The following is a 12702-nucleotide window of genomic DNA, read 5'->3' as shown; positions in this document are numbered from 1 at the left end:
AAGAACCCTTCACAAGGAGGAAGGATTTGATGACTGGGACGCTGAGTAAGGATGTTAAGAAAATATTAGTGAAGTCTTTTATGCGCAGCGTGTTTAGCACGGCGTGGAAAGTTGACCGTTGAAACAATTGGTAGGAAAGGATTGGAGACTTGAAATGTTAGTTTAGAGAAGGATAGAAAAGTTACAATTGACGGAAAGGAAAGCAAACGAGGTACTAGGCATGATGGGGGTGGACAAAGTAGGGATTTTGGGGGGAAATCCAAAGGAGGCGGGAAAGATGGATGCAGAACATTTGAATTGGATATAGAATGCTGCAGACTGTGATAGAAGGGAGTCGGTTAGTCAGGATATATCGGGGAAGGAGAATAATGCACATGTTGGACAGAATCAAGGGTGGTAGAAAGTATATGAAATTTATGAACAGTTTAATATAGGTTGATGATGAGGTCATGTCTTGCTAGATAAAACTCAGAAATGAAAGGCAATCAGCCTGTGTCCATCCAAAACGTATTTTAAACGATGAAATACCAATGAATAAAATTAAAAAAATACTTTGATGGCCACCCAATGACGATTGAAATTTTCGATTAATTTAAAATCTGGTGCTTGAAATTATTATCAGTAGCATCAGCAAGTAATTTTATATATATTATTTTGTTTGGTTGTCAGTGCATACATGAAACGGCTTTGAAGCGCGTCATTAATAAAAAGATATAGCAATTTGTCCGACTGATATAAAAATTCAACATCCTTCGGATTTAGAGAGGGTGTAGAAACTCAGTTCCCGTCAAATTAACGAAACGCTCGCAGGTACGCCAGTTTTTAGATTCCCTGATATATTGTTTCCCTCTTCCATATTTGTTCACTTTTTCCTTATCCATTTCTCAATTGAAAAATATTTGTTTAATATGGCGGGCTGTGCACTATCCTCCTGATTATAAGATAATATTTTGAGCTCAAAATGAGACTGGGAAAAAGATGGTTGTAATTTTTCTCTGGCCACATCCCGATAAAAATTAGTTATGTTGCGATGTGACATAAGCTCTCGGAACACATCAAACCGAAATAGTGCCTAAGGGGTATTTATATTAGTTTAAAATGTAACATAGCAGGCTCAAAGGAAATATATGTTCTTGGCTTAAATACTCATCGATCTAAGTTTTCATTCAGAGGGCTCTTACCAAACTTATTGATGGTCTTGTATGCATGGAAATAACTATGAAGGACACGAATGGAACACGCCTAATATATAATTTAAAGTGTAAACGTAAAAGATTACAAAAAATAGAGGAAAATGAGGAGAGAAAACGAGTGGAAGGCTGCAGTAAATCTATCTCCAGATCTATGACTGCCGATTTTGAATACTCTCGGGCAGGTGGTTTCGTATTTTTGCTGCTGTAAAGTTGTGCCAAAGAGGTCTGGTGCCGCGAGGACGGGCCAGCTTCGCACGTCGAGAAGCATCCGAGCGTGGTCACGCAGCCTCGTGGCATGGGGACATTGGGGGACGCCGTCCTCCCAAAATCTCGTGAAGATGGGACTGGAAGATCAAATGCTGCAAAATCCTGTGGCGTAGGAGGGACGCGGCTAGTGGGAGGGGGGAATGGGACGCCAGGGCAGGCGGGAAGGAAAACGGGGGGCGGTGGAAGACGGGGAAGAGAGAGAGAGAGAGAGAGGAGCGGCATGCCAAGGTGGCCGATCAGGATACGCAGGTGCGACTACACAAAATTACGGCGGGCGAGGGGAAGAGGAGGGAAAGGGACGCCAATGAACCTTGAGAGCACTTGGAAGTGTCGGAGTCGATTTTGAGTGAGCCACACACGCGGCCGGACTGCCTAAGCTAATGCACATTGAGCTGTCTAAAGGTGGACCTTCTCTGCACGTGTTTGGGCGTCTTCTCTTGCTTTCACCGTGACCCACAATGCTCGGAGCCCTCGCTGAAGAAACACACTTAGAGAGCCGAAGCAGCCCGCTTTGGGGGAGACTGGTGCGCGCATCGGGCGTCGAGGTTTCCTTGCGTTATTTCCGCGGAAATGACGTGAAAAGGGTTCGCGCCGTTGAATAATTGAGGGCTCTAATTCGCTCAACGAGCCGGGGAGGCGATCGTCTCAGAGATTGATGTGTGGGTACGGTCCAGGCTTACGCAACCTCAGAAGGCGTTAGGTTTTCGGATATTGGTATTTCTCCCCTAAAGTTCTCTCGTTTGAACAACCCAAGTATTGTATAGTAATTTTAGTCGACGGAACTGTAATTTAAATTTATGTTTACCCAGAAAGATGCGTTTTCGATTCATGCGCATCATCTTTAAGCGTGACCACCCATCGTCATCGCCGAAAAGGTGCTAAAATGGCTGATAATTCCACCGTTAATCCATCAAAGACCCAAAATGAGTGTCATGCAGTTTAGTTCTCAGACAAGTAAACCTAGGGTAATACACGTGGAAAATACTATTGGAAATATCAGAGATGGAGTTAAAAAGGGATAGAATTGCAATGTTCAAGGGGGCTAGGTGATCGTTTGAGGCGATTTCATCAGGTGTTCATTTCTCCTCGGACTCGAAAAATATTGTGTGGGAGTCCAACGCTAAGAAAACGTTAATGGTAACGTAATTATTTGCTCTCATTTATTCATTGACTTCTCCTTTAATATGGAGACGTAGCCACTGGTCCCGCTCACTAGACAAAAACTTTTTTACTATCATAGTTTTCATTGTAATGTTCTCACTAATTTCCCTCAAAATGGAGATACCGAAATAAGTGGAATCTAGGTATCGTACGACGTCAAAAGATATTATTAACCGATGAAAATATATTCCCAAAAATCTCAGTTGGAAATGATTACCTTCGATTATTTCTTTATTTATTTATCAAATTTATATACCCTGCAAGCCACCGCTAAGGTATGTGGCAGAGGGTGAATACACACCAGAATAATTTTACCGGAACATGAACGTACCGCGGTCGAACAATGCTATTATGATCCCCTATCGTTCGTGGAAAAAAATGACATCTTAAATCTATCTCCTCTACACATAATCTCTCTAATTTTATTAGCATGATCTCTCCTACCGTAGTGCGATGAGGGTAATAATACATTTTCAACATCACTGCTATAGAGACCTTCTTCCAATTTATCCAAGAGATTTAATCTGCAGTTTAACCTTCGCTGCGTGAGTGATTCCCAGCCAACCCGCTCTAATATTTTGGGTACGCTACTGAGTTTATCATAACAACCTATTACAATTATAGCTAATCTACGCTGCACGCCATCCAATTCGACAATTAATCCAACGTCGTGAGGATCCCATATACTTGCAGCATATTCTGAATGAGGCCTAACCAGCGACAGTTAACATTTCTCTTTGACCCTTTCAAGCACATTTACCAAGTACTCTTCTAATAAATCCTAATTTTTTGTTAGCTTGTCCACATATTCCGTGGATGTGTTTCACCCAGGAGAGATCGTGAGAGAGGGTAACGCCTAGGTTTTTAATTGAGTCTACATATTCCCAATGCAGTAGGCGTTCGGCAGGAAATTGTTCTTTTTCCAAATATTTAACACGAAAAATGTTTTAAGTTTAGTTATAATTGCCAAGTGTCGCGTTGTATAGTATTGAGGTCATCTGACAAATATGCTGTGTCCTCAGAATCACGGATATCACGGTAAACCACTGCATCATCGGCAAATAAGCGTATCTTACTAGAGACTACGAGTTAATTCCGTTAACGTGAAGTAGGAATAAAAGAGGTCCGATAACACTTCTCTGGGGAATACCTGAAGTAGCTTCTACTGCATTGGAGCTAACTCCATCTATCACTATTCCTTGAACCCGGCCATTCAAAAAGTTTATAATCCAACCCCGGATATTTTTATCTATGTCATATGCTTCTAGCTTTGGGAGTAGTTTAATAGGAGGTACTTTGTAGAAGGTTTTCTAAACATCTAGAAAAATCGTGTCTACTGGGACATTGCTCTCTCCCGAAGTAAGAATATCAAGAACAAAAAGTTGTGTCTCGCAGGATCTACCTTTTCGGAAACTGTGCAGATTTTTCATTAATAACTCCTGATAATCGAGGTGCCTCACGGTCGAACTAGCAACTATATGTTCCATAACCTAGCACGAAATGGATGTGAGGGAAATAGGCATGTAACTGCTCAGTTCCTCCGTGTTTAAATATTGGTGCTACGTTAGCCGTTTATCAATCCCTGGGTACCTTGTGTTCTACCAGCGACTTCTAAAATATTGTTTCTAGATACGGCGCAATTTCCAAAGCTAGATCCTAAAATATACGATCGGGTATTTCATCGGGCCCGGAGGATTTATTAGGCTTGATATTTTTCAGCGAACGTTCTATTCCATTATATGAGATTTCAATTTTGGGCATCGGTTGACCGGCACGATTTGGTAAGCTATCGTAGGTATTCTGGGAGATATTGGTGATGACGCTTTGATAGAAGGAATTTAATACGTTAGCTTTTTCCAAACTACTGGTTACTCTTTCGCCTTTATCATTTTTGAGTTAATCAACAATTGACTTATTTCCCTGAACTTTTCTGACGCAAGACCAAAATGGTTTTAAGTTCTCTTTCAAATTTTCCGCTGACTCTTGCCTTATGAATTCACTTAACACTTTACGAAATTCATTCTTGGCATTCGCCCTGGATATCATGTGTATCATAAGTGATCTCATTCTTTTTGTCGCTAGAGATACGGTTCGTCCGGAAAATAAGTGTACTGAGCTCAGGAAAAAAAAATTATTACACTTTTACATATCTTAAGCTAATATTCCTCAAAATAGGACCCTTGTGAGTCGATACACTTGTTCCAGCGGCGTTCCCATTCCTGGAACGCTCCCGCGAAGGCATCATCGGGAACCTCTCGAAGACTCGTCGTCGACCTCTTCTCTGCCCTCCACGAACATCTTGTGCCACCGAAAGATCATGTTTCTGGACATGGGTGACTCCCCGTAAGCCTGGTTAATCATACCGACAGTTTCGGTAGACGATTTCCCAAGCTTTACCGCAAATTTAATGGAATAACGCTGCTCCAAAAACTTCGGCATCGCGTTCCGTGACGTGGGTCGAGCGTGGAGGTTCGCGTTAACAGAGCTCCTCACTACACCACAGCTCAGAGTCGACTGCCTTTTTCAGCGTCGCTTGCCAACATACCCCCTCCAATCGCAGCCCGTCAGAGCGGTGCTGGGCGCGCCGCTCCAGGCGCGCCCAGCCCAGGAGTCAGTACACTTATTTTCCGGACGAACCCTGTATCATACCTGATATTTTTATTTCGGAATGGCATAGCCTTTGGCTTCGCAATGCCTTTCTAACATCCGCGTTTTACCATTTAGGTTCCGTGTTATCTTTTACTGCTGGCCACGTGATCTCAAGGAAGTGATATTATGTATTCTCAGTATTTCGGTGATTACTATCTTTCATAAAATTAGCATATTGATTCTTATTTATCACACTTTAGGCTTTGTTAGTTCCTTTCTTTAAACAAGTAAATTTTCCTGTTAGACTTCATATTTTGGACTCCATGTAGCGAAAACCAAGCATTTACTGCCCTGTGGTCACTAACTCCTTTTTTAGTTTCTATAGTTAAGACTTTTTCGGGACTATTAGTTGATAGTAGATCCAGAATAGTATCACCCCTAGTTGGCGAAGTGACGAGTTGATTCAATGAGTTAAACGTGAAGGAATTCAATAGCGATTCGCAAATATCTTTGCCTTTACCGCCCGTTTTTAAACCATGTGCTCCGGTCAATAAATTGGACATTGAAATCTCCACCGATTATAACGTTGCAATCATTGTCTTGGGATAAAAAAACTTTGATTTACTGATCTAATTCTAGTTTTGAATTGTCTCTGTCCCTTGCTGTCTGTAAAATGCGCATGCATAAATTCTTTTTGATTGAGGACTTTTAATTGAGCACCAAACACTTTCCAAACAATTACCCGAAATTACCTCAGCTGACGCAAGAATTTTTTGCTGCATTAAAGGCACCACCCCCGATTCTATTCTGTCATTTCTGTAAATGGAAAAGGATTTTGGGAAAATTTCACCGTCGACAATATCAGTGGATAACCAGCGTTCTGTCCCAATTATTATGTCTGCGCCAGTGCTTTGAATAAGGTGATGATATTCTACGACTTTGTTTCTTTAAACTTCGGTAATATACTACCGATAGAAATAATTTTCCCTTTACATTACGGTTTTTGAATTTTCAACGAGAATTCTCTTCTTGTTAATATTGAATCTCTCATACAATTTTCCGCCCGATGCTATCTGATTGGTGTGAAATGAACTATTGATAGCACTGAACCTCACTTCATTAAAAGCTACATTATTTGGCAAAGAAGACTTTAGACTAATTGACCTACACGCTGACCTACACTTTGATCTAAAAAAGCACTGCAGTGCTCGAGCATTTTACCCGGTACACAGTTGCCGGCCTCAGACCTGTAGTGAACACCAGAATGGTTCAGGGGGTTCCTACACGATTGAATCTTAGACGAAGGACGCCTCGATATCCCTACAGAAAGCAGGCAACCTCTTATTGATGCCTTCCACTCGGCTCCAAACCTGAGGTCCACGATCAATCCTAATTTTTGTCAACTAATTAATTGTAGCCTCCGCATTATTATCCTATCTTATCTCCTTTCCAGCAAACAATTCTCTGGGAGTTCTTCCATTGTCAAAATGACTTTAAGATACATTTGAAAAACCGTATTATAACCTAACTCTTCTTTTTGGTGCAAGGATTGTAATTGTTTCGGTGAATGAACTTGATTGAGAAATATATAAATTAAATCGTGTTTAAGGACACCATTTTGTGACAATAAAGTAGCGCAGTGAGTATCCTCATTACCGGCACGTGGAGTGGATGGATAATTCCATGCACAATGTGGTATCAATATCAAGATTTTGAGTTTTCATGCTCCCCACTTCATGGGCCAAATTAGATGACACTGTATTTTTAAAAGTATTACCAGCATCGGTTAAATTATAAATGTCCTCAGTCCACCGTAGCGTGTATTTTCGGCTATTGTACGGTGCACCTCTTAGGTCAAATTATCACTTCGTTCCTCATCGTAACTGCCATTTCATCGCCAACAGCATTTTATGGCTCTCAGAACCGCTTCATTGATTCCTTCGTTGCTGTTAAGTCCGTTTCGTACATCTTTATGGGACTCTGGTCCCGGTTTTCACTTTGAAAACTAGTCGCGGCGTACAGTTGAAAAATAGGTCACGGCAAACGGCGTTTCCGTAGTACTAAATTCTTAGGCGACGTTCGAGGAGTGACCCGTGGGCTAGGAGAAAATTTAAGAGAGAATGTGCGGTGCATTTTTTAAAGCGGCAGACTATCTCGGCTATGGCAACGGAGAGTCGCTTCACCGTAAAAATTTTCCTCGTACGACGTGAAATTACCCCAAATTTCGAGAGCATTTTATGGAGATAGCGACAGAATCAACGATAAAATTAACGAAGGTAGTCGAGATGTGGCTGTATTTATTTTGCGCTCATTAAACTAGTTAAAAGCGCAGACTCTATTAATTTGGTGATAGGCTAAGCAAAAATAGCCTGCACTCAGCGAAGTTTTGTTTCTACTTGTAATCAAACATACATTTCAGAACCTAGGTGACGGGGTAGCATCGCGAGAAACTTAGAATGCATAGGAAATCAATTGGTGAATAAAGTATCAGCAGCACCCAATAAACCAGAACCACGGCAAACATTTTATAAATAATAGCTATACCTTGTCTATTATTGTAAATTATATTTAGATTATTTCTTCTTTAACCTTTCCTGTGATATAATTTTCCATTTATTGTAAACCTCTATAAGCCAATACTTCTTAACTAAAATATTCGCGTACGTTTTTGTGGCAGTTGTAAAAATTCCGAGGTCCTACTTGACGTTTCACATGCCCCTGCAAATTCCTTGGGTGTGTCATCTAACTAGTGTCTTAATTAAGTTTCTGTGATACTCTCAGCGGCTGTGTTAGGTAAATTAAAGTGAAAATACTACGTTGAGAATTCCATAGTAGCTGCAAGCCCCTGTCCTGTTTAAAATTTTTGTAATTTCCAAATAATTATTCCCTCAATAACACACTATTTTGATTTTTTTCCTCACGCTAATTCAAAATTGAATGCGCGACGTTACGGATCTCTGACGCATGGCTGTTGAAATGTCTTGAATGGTATTCCACCGGATTTGGCACATATCAGTCGCATGGATATGTTTCGATGAATTGCCTTGTGCGAAATATTTGACCTGCAAATGGGCAATGTGCAAATGGGCTGAGATGAGTTCGTGGATATGTTAATATCTTAATATCACTGAAGAATTCTTCATTGAAAAAATAATTTAAATATGAATAAGGGCGTGATATTCCAGTGGGTAGAGCGCTAGGCTACTTCCGGGAGGACCCATGTTCGACTCTTGGTGACGCACCTGGGTACCCTCAGCTTCAGCCAAGCTGTGTGATTTTTTGGGCACCATTCTTACTGGAATCTCTTAGCCGGCATAGGGAAAGGAACTGGTAACCCCTACTCTGATATGTGAATGTCCCTCGCCGCTGAGCTTAGTCCTGGGTGAGTTCTGTGCTCACCTATCAAAACAGCGTTCGGGTTGATTACGATTACTCTGGTTTTTTGTAAAGATAATATTATCTTTACTAAAACCCAGTTTTTGATTCCAACATTTACGCACATAAGTTACTTAAAATAATATATAGTGACATCTCATTTATCGAAAAAGGACGGATGACAGTTTTTTTATGGAAAGGCAAATTCAAAGATCAAATATTTTTTGATTAGGCTTATGGTAAATAGTTAATCAAAGCATGTTTTCTGTTGATATCAATGAAAAATATCAATGTCAGTTTTGAAAAATCAAATGGGGGAACTATTAAAATATTAAAGAAATCTCGAGGAGGTGAATTAATTATGGAAAACAGAAAAACGAACACACTATGAAAGTCACACTTGTCAATCGTCATGGTGTGTGGAAACGCGGCGCATCTGTTCTGCGTTATCTGCCAGAGAGCGTCTGAGAGACCACGAAAGAAAACCTCTTCATTTATTGTAACGGACCTGTTTTCTTTTGAAAAGTCTTGCCATAAGTGACACTTAAAGACTAAAGGCTTAAGGCTTCAAGGTTTGACTACCAATGAGGTAAAGTCAAGCCACAATTTTCGAGTTACAAGTGCGAAATACAATGGGCATAGTTTTTTATACAATTCCTCACTTTATCTACTTCGACCTTGAATATATTTACTCAAAGCAATATTGATATTTTTTTGTTATCCAGAGGCCTTACCATAATTGTTAAACATGAGATGATGCTTTCTTTATAAATAGTGCCAATTATTACAAGAATTTCAGATTTAAAAATTAGAGTTGGATCATGATAAATTGAAATGAAAGCAGTCGTTCGGAGTTCACCACTTACAAGGTTTATTTTCCACGAGTTCAGACGTCTTAGCGTCATCACCAGGTACACACTAATAAACATTCTTCTAGATCCTAATATTTATTTCATTTTGTTAAATAGTGCCAATCCTCGATCACCGGAGTTTGAAGGCTGTTTGAAAGTTTACGCACACACAGTAAATTCGTATTATCACCCCACTGATGCGTTTATCTGCGTCACTATTAGTATCCATTCAATGCTTGAAGTCTCTAAAAGTGCCTTTTAAAAATCTATTGAATGAGATTAAATGTATAATAATCTTTTCCTGACTATCGGCACGTAGATGAAAAAACTGCTCACCCGCTGTAATGAATACTTTACTTGTACTTTATTTTACGACCATTTTAGGTCGAAAGTCGTTGACATTTGAATGAACAGTGTCTAACAGTGGCACACGTGATTAGGTTTCGCCATTTCTCCAATTGCTGTATTTCTAAATAGGTCCTTTTTAGATAATTTTTTACCTGTCAAAATTACAAAAGAAGATTTTTATTGTCGAATTTCACGTTTACTGACCCCAATGGGGCATGATTTGATTTCGTCGAAGTAACACAGAAGTGTTGAATAAAAAACTTGGACAGCAACAAACAATATAAGAACACGTAAAAAGAACACTCCCACGTTATTGCTTAATAATATCGACGGAATTAAGCCCCGTCTTCCTCGGAAGAAAAAATAGTACTGCTCCTTTTTTTATAAAAATAAATAAATATATATATATATATATATATATATATATATATATATGTGTGTGTGTGTGTACGAAACTGTATATGTAACCGAAATATATGTATATGTATATATATGTACGAAACCTAGTGAGTTTCTTTTCTTTTTTGTTTTTTGATCTTTGTCTACTAGTGCTAACTTCATATTCTATATATATATATATATATATATATATATATATATATATATATATATATATATATATATATATATATATATATGTTTATGAGATAGAAGGAAGAGATTTGAAAGGAAGGAGTAGAACCAGGAAGTCGGGTGAATGTGGTGACGAGATTCTCAAGGCTAGAAGTATTCGGAGTTTTAGGACGAGATAGCGTCTATGGAACAGTCTATGAATGTGGCAGAGGCCGAAGAAGTATGCAAGGGTAGGGCAGTATGGATTAGATTAGCTAGTAAGTTTCCTTCCATACTTAAAAGCAGGTTTTTCCTGACCGTGCCTAATCGGGAATGGAATGACAGCTATATATGTTAATTCAAAGCTTGCACGGAGTAAACTCTGAAGTAGTAGAGTTTGTGACTAATTAATGAAACACAGAATGATAAACACATTCACACCGGAAGCACCCCATTTCACTGCCCGCAAATTATAACTTGAAATATTTTTGAATTCTTGTGCAGCGTTAGTGTATGATATATCCGAGCTGTGGTATTATGTACAAAAAATCTACTGACGAAATAAAGATATTTATTGTTTTTAATATTATGTGAAACACACTCATGAGCTGCTTTTTTATTTGCTATAGCCTTTTCACGGGCAAAATTGAATATGAAACGATTGCCCAATCGGTAGAAATTCAAAACCTAGAGTGCAAGCAACCTCGAGAAAGATAGATCACCGGGAGTCAAGCAGCATACGTATTCTCCATAAAAGTTAAAACCTAATCGTCGGAAATCGATTTTTCTGGTGCCACCGATCTAAATACCATCTTTAATAACTCATGCACCCATCACACTTCAGAGCAGAATAACATACTCGAATTTTCAAATGGGACTATTTCTCTGATTTTCTCTATTTTCGTGAAACCCACCACGAAATTACTGTAAATTGTGTTCCTCGTCCACTCTCTAGTCCAGATCTAGCCTCATATGACCTTTTTACTCCTCCCTTGTGTGAAAAAAACACCTTCTTGGAATGCGGTTTTCATCATCAGAAACTGGTGTAGGTGAGCTGAATATGTTTAAATGCGCAACGGCTGACGCTGGAATCAAATCAACGATACTTGAATCACATATAAATGACAAATGAATCTAACAAACTAATATTAATTTAAACTTTATCACAATAAATTATGCAAATAAATAATTTAATATTTATTGAACACTTCTCATATCGCACTATTCATGGGTCAGTCTCACTTGGCATGTTATGTAGGCAAATATTCGTTTATTTTATCGTGTACATTGATTCATCACAAAGGAGCAGATAATGTAGAGATTTTTGGCGGCGAAAATTTCCTGTCGTGAGAAAATTTTATCCAACAAAAAAACGAGAAGCGAAGGAGGAAAAAAAATATATCCCAAAGCTATTCTTGGTTTTGAAGGAAGTCCGTCAAGTGACTGCGTAAATTATTCCCTTTAACCGTCGTCAAATCAAAGCATAAATTAGAGAATCGGATAATAATTGCGCAAAATACGAACAATCAAAACTAACCGGAGGTCTGAGCAATGGGCGAGTAAATCAAGCAAGGTTTTCCCAAAGTTTGCGAAGCCCCTGCACCGACCGTTCGACCTTTGTGACCACACTCCTCGAACAGGCATCCCCAGGTATCACTATGGGGAGTCGATTCGGTGAGCCCTGAATCAAATAGGGGGTGAGCGATTGGGTTAATTCCTTCACACGTTATTGCCTTCATACCCCGTACAATTTATCCTCACACCCTTCTTCCGTTACCTCGCGCGAAATCCATTCGTCGCTCGTACGCAGGGAACACTCGGGGATGATGGGGGAGATGAATCCATCGATAATACAGTGCGTCCACTTACCTTCATGACTGTGGAAATCGTCGCCTTGACCACCACTGAAGTCAATAGGAGAACACGAACGCGACCTCTTCTTTTAAGCTACTCTCCGCCTAGTTGTCTCTCCCCTCAGATTCACCCCCTTCGTTCATACGGCACACACACACGCACCTATTCCCCAAACCTTTTCTTCCGAGTGCACTCCGCTCAAACACTACCCCATCCCCAATTTCCCTGAGGAAAAGAAGATTCCCTTTCTTCACCCGAGGCTCCCCAGAGTCCCCGAATAAGCTCTTCCCATCATTTTCTCCTCCACGGGAGAGGAGGAAGGAGATCGGGGAGGCGTTTCACAACTTAGTGCGATTTCCCTTGTCCCCCATGTCGATCGGCTCGAGAAGAGAGACTTATTTCGGGAATTTCGCAGAATACTCCTTCACGTGCACACACCTCCCCCCACCAAACCCGTATGCGATGTGGAAAAAATTGTCCGGGACCTTTGGACACACAGACGAACCTCTGCG

General features: G+C 40.0%; 1 protein-coding gene across 1 annotated transcript in view; it reads right to left on the bottom strand.

The window, feature by feature from the left end:
- Positions 1–12702, bottom strand: part of LOC139693853 (uncharacterized) — a 27671-nt gene extending 14969 nt beyond the window's left edge. The window contains exon 1 of the mRNA XM_071592161.1: positions 12206–12702. Within this exon, the coding sequence (XP_071448262.1) occupies positions 12206–12211 (6 nt within the window). The 5' untranslated portion in view covers positions 12212–12702. The remainder of the gene's footprint in view (positions 1–12205) is intronic.

Source organism: Hetaerina americana, unplaced genomic scaffold, assembly GCF_022747635.1.
Source record: "Hetaerina americana unplaced genomic scaffold, ioHetAmer1.1.p SCAF_5, whole genome shotgun sequence".
NCBI classification, from domain to species: Eukaryota; Metazoa; Arthropoda; class Insecta; order Odonata; family Calopterygidae; genus Hetaerina; species Hetaerina americana.
The sequence above is the reverse complement of the archived record's forward strand: the minus strand, read 5'-3'. Positions and strand labels throughout refer to the sequence as shown.